Source organism: Salvelinus namaycush, chromosome 6, assembly GCF_016432855.1.
Source record: "Salvelinus namaycush isolate Seneca chromosome 6, SaNama_1.0, whole genome shotgun sequence".
Taxonomy (NCBI): Eukaryota; Metazoa; Chordata; class Actinopteri; order Salmoniformes; family Salmonidae; genus Salvelinus; species Salvelinus namaycush.
The window spans coordinates 30410264-30425084 of record NC_052312.1 but is presented as its reverse complement, the minus strand read 5'-3'; the positions used below and the strand labels follow the sequence as shown (position 1 = coordinate 30425084).

Sequence of the window (14821 nt, the reverse complement as noted above, 5' to 3'; positions counted from 1 at the left end):
AAAAATGTCTGCAACGTTGAATGTCCCCAAGAACAAGGCCACCCGGCCAAACTGAGCAATCGTGGGAGAAGGGCCTTGCTCAGGGAGGTGACCAAGAACCTGGTGGTCACTCTGAAAGAGCTCCTGAGTTCCTCTGTGGAGATGGGAGAACCTTCTAGAAGGACAACCATCTCTGCAGCACTCCATCAATCAGCCCTTTATTGTAGAGTGGCCAGACGGAAGCAACTCCTCAGTAAAAGGCACATGACAGCCCACTTGGAGTTTGCCAAAAGGCACCTAAAGGACTCTCAGACCATGAGAAACAAGATTCTCTGGTCTGATGAAACCAAGATCGATCTCTTTGGCCTGAATGCCAAGCGTCAAGTCTGGAGGAAACTGGCACCATCCGTAAGGTAAAGCATGGTGGTGGCAGGAGACTAGTCAGGATCGAGGGAAAGATGAACGGAGCAAAGTACAGAGAGATCCTTGATGAAAACCTGCTCCAGAGCACTCAGGACCTCAGACTGGGAGCGAAGGTTCACCTTCCAACAGGACAACGATCCTAAGTACACAGCCAAGACAATACGGGAGTGGCTTTGGGACAAGTCTCTGAATGTCCTTGAGTGTCCTATGCATTAAAATCATCCACTTTGTCACATATGTGTTATTTGAATCGAGCATTGACGACCAGCAGCGAACAGTTTTTTCCTTCAAGAGATACTTTGGGATTTTGGTAATGAGTAATGGTAATGCCCTTTAACTGCTTGCAGTTTGAAGGAAGTTGTTAACTAGCGCTAGCGCAATCCTGAAGTATCCCTTTAACAACAAAGCTTGACATGAGGGGGCCTCAAACCTTTTAAGGAGAAAAAGTCTAAACGTAAACTTTTTTTGTATGTTCTCGGTATGTTAGTTTCCCTGGCACCATTTCCACATGGTAACGTTTTAGCATTTGTCGCACAAATCCCATCCAAGTCATGGGACCAATATTAGCATTTCTTTACGCATCATGTCCAAATCATCCAAAACTATATCAAATGTATTGTGAAGCTCAACAGTCACTTATAGATGATTTGAACATGATGCACAAACAATTATAATATTGGTCTCATGACTTGAATGGGAAAGCATGTCATACTTTGTCCATAGACTGGTTACAGGGAAGGAAACCCAATATGATATTTAGTAATTTGTGTGAATTATCCCCTTAATAGCTTTGGCTGTGAGGGATGAAAAAATAAATTGGCATCTGCAACAATTATTTGAATAATTCAATGGGTGTTTTGTGCACAAAGGTGATGATTAAAGTGTCTTATTAGGAATTTTCAAATTTGACTTCTCCATGTCTCTGGGAATTGTCTTCCTGGGCCGGACTATAGTTAAACTGCAATCCTGAAAGTGTCCTCAACGCCAGCAAGACAAAGAGGCTGATTGGGAACTACAGGAAATGGAGGGGCGAGCATGCCCCCATCCACATTCTTTGGAGCTACAGTGGAGAGGGTCGAGAGCTTAATGTTCTTCGGTGTCCACATCACTAAGGAATGAATATGGTCCACACACACCCACCCAGTTGTGAAGAGGGCACGACAGCGCCTCTTCCCCCTCAGGAGGCTGAAAAGATTTGGCATGGGCCCTCAGATCCTCAAAAGGTCCTACAGCTGCACCATTGAGAGCACCGTGACTGCCTGCATCACCGCTTGGTACGGCAACTGCAAGGCACCCAACTGCAAAGCTCTACAGAGGGTGATGAGTACAGCCCAGTACATCACTGGGGCCAAGTTCCATGCAATCCTGGACCTCTATAACAGGCGATGTCAGATGAAGGCCAAATAAATTGCCAAAGCCATATGTTCTCTCTACCACCACATGGCAAGCGGTACCAGTGCACCAAGTCTGAAAACAACAGGACCATGAACAGCTTATACTACCAAGCCGTAAGACTTCTAAACAAGACTGCTAAATAGCTAATCAAATGGCTACCCGGACTGCCTGCACTGACCCTTTTTGCACTAACTCTCTTGTACACACTAGACTACCCAAACACTGACACACTTACACCCCAACACACACACACACGCTTACTGACGCCACACACACACTCACACACACACATTTTCACACTCACCACATATGCTGCGGCTACTGTCTTATCTATCCTGTTGCCTAGTCACCTTACTTCTACCTATATGTACATAGCTACCTCAATTAACTTGTACCCTTGCTCATCGACTTGGTACTGGTACTCCCTGTATATACCCATGTTATTTGTACTCATTATTCGCTGTGTATTTATTCCTCGTGTCACTATTTCTATTTAAAAAAATATATAATCTTTAACTCTGCATTATTAGAAAAGGACCCGTAAGTAAGTATTTCACTGTTAGTCTACACCTGTTGTTTACGAAGCATGTGACAAATGAAATTAGATTTTATTTGTCCTCTGGGTACAGTGGAAAGCAGTGGTGTAAAGTACTTGAGTAGAAATACTTGAAAGTACTACTTAAGTACTTTTTTAGGGCACAGTGGAAAGCAGTGGTGTAAAGTACTTGAGTAAAAATACTTGAAAGCACTACTTAAGTAGTTTTTTAGGGTATCTGTACTTTACGATTTATATTTTTGACTACTTTTACTTTTACTTCACTACATTCCTAAACAAAAGTATGTACTTTTTACTCCATTCATTTTCCCTGACACCCAAAAGTACTGGTTACATTTTGAATGCTTAGCAGGAGAAGAAACTGGTCACACACTTATCAAGGGAACATACCTGGTCATCCCTACTGCCTCTGATCTGACGGACTCACTAAACACATGATGTCTGAGTGTTGGAGCATGCCCCTGGCTATCTGTAAATGTACTTAATATAAGGAATGAGAAATTATTTATATTTTTTCTTTTACTTTTGATACTTAAGTATATTTAAAACCAAATACTTGAACTTTTACTCAAGTAGTGTCACGTTCCTGACCTTGTTTTCCTTTTGTATAGTTGTGTTTAGTGGGTCAGGACGTGAGCTGGGTGGGCAGTCTGTGTTGTTTGTTCTATGTTAAGTGTCAGGTTTAATTGACCTTGTATGGCTCTCAATCAGAGGCAGGTGTTTTATGTTTTCCTCTGATTGAGAACCATATATAGGTAGGTTGTTTCACATTGTTTGTTGTGGGTGGTTGTCTTCCGTGTTTGTGTCTGTGCACCACACGGGACTGTTTCGTTTGTTCGTTCGTTTGTGTAGTCTGTACCTGTTCATGCGTTCTTCGTGTATATGTAAGTTCTCTAGTTCAGGTCTGTCTACGTTCGTTTTGTTGTTTTGTATTTTCCGAGTGTTTTCCGTATTCATTTTTTCCTTAATAAATATTCATCATGTCATATAACAACGCTGCGCTTTGGTCCAATCCCTACTCCTCCTCTTCGGAGGAGAACGACCGTTACAAGTAGTATTTTACTGGGTGACTTGAATAATTTTCTATTAAGGTACAGTTGAAGTCGGAAGTTTACATATACTTAGCTTGGAGTCATTAACTTGTTTTTCAACCACTCCACAAATTTCTTGTTAACAAACTATAGTTTTGGCAAGTCGGTTAGGAGGACATCTACTTTGTGCATGACACAAGTAATTTTTCCAACAATTGTTTACAGACAGATTATTTCACTTATAATTCACTGTATCACAATTCCAGTGGGTCAGAAGTTTACGTACGCTGAGTTGACTGTGTCTTTAAACAGCTTGGACAATTCCAGAAAATGATGTCATGGCTTTAGAAGCTTCTGATTGGCTAATTTACATAATTTGAGTCAATTGGAGGTGTACCTGTGGATGTATTTCAAGGTCTACCTTCAAACTCAGTGCCTCTTTGCTTGACATCATGGGACAATCAAAAGAAATCAGCCAAGACCTCTGGAAAAAAAGATTGTAGACCTCCACAAGTCTGGTTCATCCTTGGGAGCAATTTCCAAATGCCTGAATGTAGCACATTTATCTTAACAAACAATAGTACGTATAAACACCATGGGACCACGCAGCCGTCATATCGCTCAGGAAGGAGATGTGTTCTGTCTCCTAGAGATGAACGTACTTTGGTGCGAAAAGTGCAAATCAATCCCAGAACAACAGCAAAGGATCTTGTGAAGATGCTGGAGGAAACAGGTACAAAAGTATCTATATCCACAGTAAAACGAGTCCTATATCGACATAACTTGAAAGGCCGCTCAGCAAGGAAGAAGCCACTGCTCCAAAACCGACATAAAAAAGCCAGACTACGGTTTGCAACTGCACATGGGGACAAAGATCGTACTTTTTGGAGAAATGTCCTCTGGTCTGATCAAACAAAAATAGAACTGTTTGGCCATAATGACCACCGTTATGTTTGGAGGAAAAAGGGGGAGGTTTGCAAGCCGACGAACACCATCCCAACCGTGAAGTACTGGGGTGGCAGCATCATGTTGTGGGGGTGCTTTGCTGCAGGAGGGACTGATGCACTTTACAAAATAGATGGCATCATGAGGTTGGAAAATTTACGTGGATATATTGAAGAAACATCTCAAGACATCAGTCAGGAAGTTAAAGCTTGGTCGCAAATGGGTCTTCCAAATGGACAATGACCCCAAGCATACTTCCAAAGTTGTGGCAAAATGGCTTAAGGACAACAAAGCCAAGGTATTGGAGTGGCCATCACAAAGCCCTGACCTCAATCCCATAGAAAATTTGTGCGCATAACTGAAAAAGCGTGTGCGAGCAAGGAGGCCTACAAACCTGACTCAGTTACACCAGCTCTGTCAGGAGGAATGGGACAAAATTTACCCAATTTATTGTGGGAAGCTTGTGGAAGGCTACCCAAAACGTTTGACCCAAGTTAAACAATTTAAAGGCAATGCTACCAATGTGTGTGATGAACTGGGAATGTGATGAAAGAAATAAAAGCTGAAATAAATCATTCTCTCTACTATTATTCTGACATTTCACATTCTTAAAATAAAGTGGTGATCCTAACTGACCTAAAACAGGGAATTTTTACATGGATTAAATGTCAGGAATTGTGAAAAACAGAGTTAAAATGTAGTTGGCTAAGTTGTATGTAAACTTCCGACATCAACTGTATCTTTACTTTTATTCAATTGGGTATTTTTTCCACCACGGGTGGAAAGTGTGCTTCTAGACCAGAACCCTGGTGGCCTTAATCCAGAGCCTTCGTTCTACCTCTGTTTCATGTACAATCTGTGTGCAAAACCATCTAAGGCAAGCCTACATGTTATTTTCAACACCATAAAGCTCTAAGAGCTTTCTTTGCACAAATTGTACCCATCACACGCCTGATGCTCTAAATTTCCACAGGTCCCCCCAAAAGTTCTGTAAATTGTACAATATTATCATATTCAATGTAGCACATTAAAATAAGAGTCTTGATGATAGATTATTTCATTGTACCACCAATGATCTTGAGTCTTGACCATTAATTTAGATCTGGGACTTTTATTTAGAAAAGACTTCAGCTTTCATGATACCGGAAGTATTTCTATATTTACAATGTTTTTTTTAAATACCTAAGGTCGCTAACTGCACGTTGCTAGTTAGTTGCAATATTGTAGCTATTAGCGCGCTATTTCCTAGCTGGGAGAGAAGCCCTTTGCCTTCACAGAAACATCAACATCTTCGCTTAATTCCTTCTCTTTTTTTCATAACATCTAGTTAACGGTGGTTGCGTTATCCTCAAATTATCTAGAATCGTTGGCTAGCTAATGTTTGTCAAGCTAACTTTGGTACCATTGGAAGCTAACGTTAGGCTATTCAGCACTAGCCAGAGTTTTAGCAATCTCATTCCATACATTAGCTAGCCAGTTACAAGCTGGCATTTATATTCACTAACTAGCTCCAAACTTTTGGCGATTTTATTTTGCATTTTGTATTGTTTACTAGCTCGTCAGTCTGAAACAAAGGAGAGCATGGCAATGAGACAGACACCACTCACCTGCTCTGGCCACACAAGACCTGTGGTGGATCTAGCCTTCAGTGGCATCACCCCATACGGGTATTTTCTCATCAGTGCCTGCAAAGGTAAGATATATTTTCTAGATACGGTCCTTGTTTAAGTAGATAACCATAGATCATTGTTTAGAAAATATTGAATGTAAAGTAGAGGTTAACAAAGTTATATTACCCCTTTTTCTCAGGTGGGAGTCAGAATAGAGAGGGGAATTTAATCATATATTTAGGAAATTATCATCATAGACTTTTTCAGTTATGTATGTGCTACAGTTGCAGGTACTGTAGTTGTCTAAAGCCACTTGTGAATGTACTAACCACTTATGATTGTTCCTTCTTGTAGATGGCAAACCCATGTTGCGCCAGGGAGACACAGGGGACTGGATCGGAACGTTCCTGGGTCACAAGGGTGCTGTCTGGGGGGCCACTCTAAATAATGAAGCCACCAAGGCAGCCACTGCTGCTGCAGATTTCACTGCGTATGTATTTAGGCCTACAACATAGCCTGGCCATGACAATGTTATGACAACAATATAGAGAGCAATGGTAATTGTTTATTTTTGTAGGCTCTAATGGAGGCTATTCCTTGATCATGACTCTCAGTTCCATTACACATAAGAGTCATTGGACGAAGGCGTTTTGTTAAGAGCAGCATGCTCAATCTGAACATTAACACGCGTCGCTTGCAGTACAGTTTTGGAAGAATAAGGACCTTTCATATCAGCGAGAAATAATTTTCAAAATACAGAAGGTTAAATTGATACACCTTGATAGGGTTAGTGTTGCCACACGGCCATATTACAGCACTTGCTTATGGGAAACCGATGGAAGACAAGCAGCGACCAACTGTACTAATTGGCTATCTAGCATTCTCCGAACACCTGTGTATAAGATTAACTCTCCAGTCGTGTGCGCCGCTTATGGCTGAAAACTGTAGGGAGAAGGCAGAATGCTGACTAGAGTTTGAGGGCTATAATGGAGGCTAACTTCGCTATGGCTCGTTGGCCAATGCCTATGGGGAAATTAATGTTTTTAGGGGGATTAACTCCGAAAATAAGGTCTGTCGTAAACAAGGGCTTAGGAGATCTTATGCGTTTTGTTCTATGAGATAATTCGGAACTATTTATGTAATCAAAACAAGTAAAAAGCTAACCATATGTAATGTAAAAGATAAAAAACCTATTATTTATTTAACCTTTATTTCACTGGGCAAGTCAGTTAAGAATAAATTCTTATTTACAATGACGGCCTACCCTGGCCAAACCCTAACCTGGAAGACGCTGGGCCAATTGTGCGCCGCCCTATGGGACTCACAATCACGGCCGGTTGTGATAGAGCCTGGAAAGAGATGTGGTTACAGCCTGGAGCAAAACAATATACCATTCTTGTGTTTTTGTTTGAGCTGGTAGCTTACAAAGCTCACTGGCTTTTTGTCAGACTAGTATAGCGTAATTTTGCGACTAATGTTGTTGTTCCATATCTCTGAAAGTGAGTGACTTGTTGGCAACTGACTTATTTTGAGCACATAGGCTTCATAATTCATAAAGGTCATGTTAACTGACTGATATTATCTCATAGAACAAAACATATAAGATCTCCTAAGCCTGTGTTAAACTCAGACCTTATTTTTGGCGTATATCCCAAAACACCATTATTTTCCCCATTAATTTCACCCATAGGAATGGTGAATGAACCATAGGTAGAAATCCAACTAATTTCTGATTTTTAGGACTACAAGCTGGCGGGCTCTATAAGAGTTGGCTACGGCACATACAGTATAGAACCAGGCTATAACCCTTTACTGTACTTCAGAACAGAATGAGTGGAAAGTCTTCAATTATTCATATTGTTCAATGGGAGATCGCCAAGATTTCTGACATTAGCTTATTACTCTCCTAGCCTGGGTGCTAGTCTGTCTGCTTTAGCCAACACCTTTGTCATTTCAACAACAGGGTTGGTGACACCAAAAGAATGTCTGGCAAGTGGTAATTAGGCTACTGTATTATTTTTCTTGGCTGATGTAGCCTGGTGGGTAGGAGCGTTGGGTCAGTAACTGAAAGGTTGCTGGATTGAATCCCCGAGCTGACAAGGTAAAAAAAATCTGTTGCTCTGCCCCTGAGCAAGGCAGTTAACTAACTGTTCCCTGGTCGCCAATGACATGGATGTTAAGGCAGCCCCCCGTACCTCTCTTGATTCAGAAGGGTTGGGTTAAATACGGAAGACACATTTCAGTTGAATGCATTCAGTTGTACAACTGACGAGGTATCCCCCTTTCCCTTTTTATACTGATGATGACTTTCTCTTTGCTCTTCAGGAAGGTGTGGGATGCCGTGACTGGAGATGAGGTCCTCACGCTGGCACACAAGCACATTGTCAAGTCAGTCAATTTTACTCAGGTACTACAGTTACTTGGAATTGATATGGGTTTTACTGTACGTATCAAATGTATGAGATTGAGGACTTAAATTCTCTCTGTCATGACAGTGTAAACCTGTTTACATGTCTCGCATATCTTTTTTGTTCTGGGGACTTTCTTATAGGACTTTCATATATTGGATATTTCAGTCAACCTCTTCCCCCTCCATTTCTCTCTGACAGGATAGCAGTTGTCTGTTAACAGGAGGGAATGATAAGATAATACGCATCTACGACCTCAACAAACCGGAAGCAGGTTTGTACCAATGCAAGCCCTCGTTTAATTTTTTGTGTCAACGTTTGGTTGTGTCGAGATATGTATTGTGTTTTGTTTTCCTCAGAACCGCAAGAGATTACAGGGCACACATCTGCCATAAAGAAAGCCCTGTGGTGTAAGAACGACACACAGATTCTCTCTGCCGCTGATGACAAAACCGTACGGTCAGTGCTCTTTGATCTACCTGGTTCGACATTTGTCATGGATATTATTATGATGGCAAAAGGCTGATAGGATGACCACACACCTTATATACTATCGGGAACATTTGGAAGCTTTTGCAGTCATTTTCCCTTGCGGCAAAAAGTCTCTGCACACTATGAACACAGGAGAGCAGTGTGTGATTATCAACATTGAAAAGTCATAAACATACTATGGTCATAAGTCTGGCCATCACTCTCAGATTTTTTCTGTCATTTCTTGATGACTTTTCAATCAATAAAGTACTGTATCTATTGATCTAAAATATGTGTTTCTATATATGCTCTATATTCCCTTATGTAGACTGTGGGACAGGAATTCCACTGAGGTTGTGAAGCAGCTCTCCTTCGACATGTCAGTCAGCAGCATGGAGTACATACCTGACGGAGAGGTTTTGGTCATCACCTATGGAAAGACCATCGCGTTCTACAATGCCCTCAGGTACAATACACAAAACTCAGGCATTGCCCTCAGGCATAGCTCGAGGTAGACGTTGTCACTAACCACACATCTAGGATAAGATTTTCCCACCACCAAACCTAGCCTAAACCATTAGGGGACTGATAAAATATCTGACCCTGTATCATAGGTTAGGGACTACTTCTACCTACTCCTCAGGGGCAGTCATAGCATACAGTATATGACATCCATTATAGTTTGATTTATCTTATATTTGATTGTAATTGGTCCCGTGTGGCTCAGTTGGTAGAGCATGGCGCTTGCAACGCCAGGGTTGTGGGTTCATTTCCCACGGGGGGACCAGGATGAATATGTATGAACTTTCCAATTTGTAAGTCGCTCTGGATAAGAGCGTCTGCTAAATGACTTAAATGTAAATGTAAATGTAATTGCTAGTGCTAAAGCTGTGTGTGTTTACTTACTGACTTGTGTTTCTCACTACCTAGCCTTGACATGATCAAGACTGTGGATGCCCCTGCCTCCATTCACTCTGCCTCGCTGCATCCAGATAAGGAGTTCTTTGTTGCCGGGGGAGATGACTTCAAGCTCTACAAATTTGACTACGGCACCAAGGAGGAGTTGGGTAAGCAGCAGCTTAAACTACAAAAAAATTATAATAAAATCCCACCAATTTACAGTGCATTTGGCAAGTATTCAGACCCCTTGACTTTCCCCATATTTTGTAACGTTACAGCCTTATTCTAAAATCGATGATATTCCCCCCCCCCCCCCCCCCCCCCCCCCCCCCCCCCCCCCCCCCCCCCCCCCATCAATCTGCACACCATACCCCATAATGACAAAGCAAAAACAGGTTTTACATTTTTTTTTTTTTTTTTTTTTTACAAATGTATAAAAGGAAATAATACATTTACATAAGTATACCCTTTACTCAGTACTTTGTTGAAGCACCTTTGGCAGTGATTACAGCCTAGAGTCTTCTTGGGTATGACGCTACATGCTTAGCACACCTGTATTTGGGGAGTTTTTCCCATTCTTCTCTGCAGATCCTCTGAGGAGCTCTGTCAGGTTGGATGGGGAGCGTCGCTGCACAGCTATTTTCATGTCTCCAGAGATGTTCGATCGGGTTCAAGTCCGGGCTCTGGCTGGGCCACTCAAGGACATTGAGACTTGTCCCAAAGCCACGCCTGCATTGTATTGGCTGTGTGCTTAGGGTTGTTGTCCTGTTGTATGGTGAACCTTCGGCTCAGTCTGAGATCCTAAGTGCTCTGGAGCAGGTTTTTTGTTAAAGGATCTCTCTGTACTTTGCTCCGTTCAACTTTCCCTCGATCCTGACTAGTCTCCCAGTCCCTGCAGCTGAGAAACATCCCCACAGCATGATGCTGCCACCACCATGCTTCACCGTAGGGATGGTGCCAAGTTTTCTCCAGATGTGATTCTTGGCATTCAGGCCAAAGAGTTCAATCTTGGCTTCATCAGACCAGAGAATCTTGTTTCTCATGGTCTGCTAGTCCTTTAGGTGCCTTTTTGCAAACCCCAAGTGGGCTGTCATGTGCCTTTTATTGAGGAGTGGCTTCCGTCTGGCCACTCTACCATAAAGGGCTGATTGGTGGAGTGCTGCAGAGATGGTTGTCAATCTGGAAGGTTCTGCCATCTCCACAGAGAACCTCTGGAGCTCTGTCAGAGTGACCATCAGGTTTTTGGTCACATCCCTGACCAAGGCCAGCTCTATGAAGAGTCTTGGTGGTTCCAAACTTCTTCCATTTAAGAATGATGGAGGCCACTGTATTCTTTGGGACTTTCAATGCTACAGACTCTATGGATAATTCCTTCAACATCATGGCTTGGTTTTTGCTCTGACATGCACTGTCAACTGTGGGATCTTATATAAACAGGTGTGTATCTTTCCAAATCATGTCCAATCAATTGAATTTACCACAGGTGGATTCCAATCAAGTTGTATAAACATCTCATGGATGATCAATGGAAACAGGATGTACCTGAGCTCAATTTCGAGTCTCATAGCAAAGGGTCTTAATACTTAAGTTAAAAAAAGTATGTTTTTTAAAATAAATTTGCTAAATGTTCTAAAAAACTGTTTTTGCTTTGTCAGTATGGGGTATTGCATGTAGATTGATTGAGAAAAAAATACGTCATCCATTTTAGAATAAGGTTGTAACGTAACAAAATGTGGAAAAAGTCAAGGGGTCTGAATACTTTCCGAATGCACTGTATATAAGAAAATGCTCACTCAATCCTAACCAACTCACTGACATCGACCGTATACTGTTGGACATAAGTGGCTCCCTCACATGTATGGCTTTATAACCTGTGTGTGGACATGTTTAGGGTTAGGGTCATGTTTAACACTGCTGTGGCTCTCTTTCCGCTCCTCCTGTAGAGTCATACAAGGGCCACTTTGGGCCAGTCCACTGCGTGCGGTTCAGTCCAGACGGGGAGCTGTATGCCAGTGGCTCTGAGGATGGTACGCTCCGGCTGTGGCAGACTGCGGTCGGCAAAACCTATGGCCTGTGGAAGTGTGTCCTTCCTGGTGAGTTTTCATGCTTAATGCCAAATAATTAATAGGGGTTCCTAGGAGCTTTATCTGAAATGACTGGGTAGGTATAAGCAATATGGCATGGTATTGGCAAGGTGATGACCGGTGCCTGGTTTCCTCCAGATGTGGCGCTTTGCGTTCAGGCCAAATCTTGGTTTTATCAGTCCAGAGAATCTTGTTTCTCATGTTCTGAGAGTCCTTTAGGTGCCTTTGGAAAACTCCAAGTGGGCTGTCATGTGCCTTTTACTGAGGAGTGGCTTCCGTCTGGCCACTACCATAAAGGGCTGATTGGTGGAGTGCTGCAGAGATGGTTGTCCTTCTGGAAGGTTCTCTCATCTCCACAGAGGAGCTCTGTCAGAGTGACCATCGGGTTCTTGGTAACATCCCTGACCAAGGCCCTTCTCCCCCGATTGCTTGATATGGCTGGGCAGCCAGCTCTAGGAAGAGTCTTGGTGGTTCCAAACTTCTTCCGTTTAAGAATAATGGAGGCCACTTTGTTCTTGGGGACCTTCAATGCTGCAGAAATGTTTTGTTACCCTTCCCCAGATCTGTGCCTCGACACAATCCTGTCTTGGAGCTCTACAGACAATCCTTCGACCTCATTGCTTGTTTTTGCTCTGAAATGCACTGTCAACTGTGGGATCTTATATAGACAGGTGTGTGTGCCTTTCTAAATCATTTCCAATCACTTGAATTTACCACAGGTGGTCTCCAAGTTGTAGAAACAGCTCAAGGATGATCAATGGAAACAGGATGCAGCTCAATTTCGAGTCTCATAGCAAAGGGTCTGAATACTTATGTAAATCAGGTATTTCTGCCTCCCGAGTGGTGCAGTGGTCTAAGGCACTGCATCGCAGTGCTAGCTGTGCCACTAGAGATTCTGGGCTCGAGTCCAGGCTCTGTCGCAACCGGGAAACCAATGGGGCGGCGCACAATTGGCCCAGCATCGTCCGGGTTAGGGGAGGGTTTGGCCGGCAGGCATGTCCTTGTCCTATCGCGCACTAGCTACTCCTGTGGCGGGTCGGGCACAGTGCATGCTGACACGGTCGCCAGGTCCTCTGACACATACAGTGGGGAGAACAAGTATTGGATACACTGCCGATTTTCCTACTTACAAAGCATGTAGAGGTCTGTAATTTTTATCATAGGTACACTTCAACTAAAACAAAAATCCAGAAAATCACATGGTATGATTTTTAAGTAATTAATTTGCATTTTATTGCATGACATAAGTATTTGATACATCAGAAAAGCAGAACTTAATATTTGGTACAGAAACCTTTGTTTGCAATTACAGAGATCATACGTTTCCTGTAGTTCTTGACCAGGTTTGCACACACTGCAGCAGGGATTTTGGCCCACTCCTCCATACAGACCTTCTCCAGATCCTTCAGGTTTCGGGGCTGTCGCTGGGCAATACGGACTTTCAGCTCCCTCCAAATATTTTCTATTGGGTTCAGGTCTGGAGACTGGCTAGGCCACTCCAGGACCTTGAGATGCTTCTTACGGAGCCACTCCTTAGTTGCCCTGGCTGTGTGTTTCGGGTCGTTGTCATGCTGGAAGAGCCAGCCACGACCCATCTTCAATGCTCTTACTGAGGGAAGGAGGTTGTTGGCCAAGATCTCGCGATACATTTCCCCATCCATCCTCCCCTCAATACGGTGCAGTCGTCCTGTCCCCTTTGCAGAAAAGCATCCCCAAAGAATGATGTTTCCACCTCCATGCTTCACGGTTGGGATGGTGTTCTTGGGGTTGTACTCTTATTTAATCAATTTTAGAATAAGGCTGTAAGCAGGGGTGGGTAACTCCAGTCCTCAAAGGCCTGATTGGTGTCACACTTTTTCTCCATCCCTAGCAAACACAGCTGAATAATCACATTGCATTCTAAACTGAAGATCATGATTAGGTGATTATTGGAGTCAGGTGTGTTAGCTGGGGCAAAATTGTGACACCAATCAGGCCCTCGGACTGGAATTGCCCACCCCTGTACGTAACAAAATGTGGAAAAAGTCAATGGGTCTGAATACTTTCCGAATGCACCATATCTTATCGGAAGGGGTACTGACTTCGTTAAGACGCTTAAAACCGAAATGGAATCAATCATGCAAATGTCATTGAGTGTTATTTTCCTCAACAGAGGAGCTGGTGTCCGAGAACTCTGACACAATATACTGCACTCCTGCTGCTCCTGAGATCAAGGCCTGAGATGGGGGAGGAGATGAAATAAAGGAGAGCAGAAGGAGGTGAGGAGAAGAGCAGGGTGTTCCAGTCTCTTCAGAACACCAAGCCCCAGCAAGGACCCGAGCCACTCCTCTTCACCAGGATCTGATCTGGAGTTGAGCTCCCGATTTACACACATGTTCAGGCAGACCCAACACACACATGTACACACACAAAATGGGTTCTAGTGGTAATTAGAAGAACACACACACACACAGAGATTGGGCTCCAGAGGAAAGTAGTAGACCTGTGAGCATCAGGCTCATCGCTGCCTGCTTTCTCTCTGATCAGCTCAGTCTGTCCCCCCTGATCTGTTTGTCTGTTCAACACTGTGACCCCATGAGCAATTTTTGTTTTAAATGTATTGACTTCAGGGGCAAATTGGTTCTCTGGGATTTCTTTTCCATTTTACAATAAGGGAATACACACATAGTTACATGGGGAGGGAAACTGATGCTATCTTTGAGAAATTATGTTAATTTTCTCAAAGAAATTATCTTATTCCCGTAAAAGTGGTGTTTTGTCCATAGGTGTACCGTTCTAACAGGCCAGAGAGTAAAATTACTTAAGTTGTTTGCTTTGTATTTTTGTCCTTGGTTGCAACTTTGCAGTTATGTAATTAAATAAAGAGATACATCATACATACATTCATTTTTTTAATGCACAAAACAAAGCTTTTTGTGGCAGCAAGACAAATTCTTATATAAATTAAAGGATAGTGCTTTGCAGTGTATTGTCAAATGGTTTGACTCACATACGTTTAAAATGTAAATAGAGGGAAAAT

At 42.7% G+C, this 14821-nt stretch overlaps 1 protein-coding gene across 1 annotated transcript; it reads left to right on the top strand.

Moving 5' to 3' along the window:
- The first annotated feature begins 5512 nt into the window (after positions 1-5512).
- Positions 5513-14680, top strand: LOC120049323 (serine-threonine kinase receptor-associated protein-like). The gene is made up of 9 exons (XM_038995572.1): positions 5513-6022; positions 6294-6429; positions 8265-8346; positions 8549-8621; positions 8707-8806; positions 9147-9284; positions 9749-9885; positions 11662-11811; positions 13955-14680. The coding sequence occupies exons 1-9, from the start codon at positions 5911-5913 to the stop codon at positions 14020-14022; spliced, it is 996 nt and encodes a 331-aa protein (XP_038851500.1). The 5' UTR covers positions 5513-5910; the 3' UTR covers positions 14023-14680.
- Positions 14681-14821: the final 141 nt, after the last annotated feature.

Coding starts and splice junctions, on each gene's coding strand:
- LOC120049323 (XM_038995572.1), top strand. CDS start 5,911: ATGGCAATGAGACAGACACCACTCACCTGCTCTGGCCACACAAGACCT. Junction 8,807..9,146: donor GCTGATGACAAAACCGTACG/GTCAGTGCTCTT, acceptor TCCCTTATGTAG/ACTGTGGGACAGGAATTCCA. Junction 9,886..11,661: donor CGGCACCAAGGAGGAGTTGG/GTAAGCAGCAGC, acceptor CTCCTCCTGTAG/AGTCATACAAGGGCCACTTT.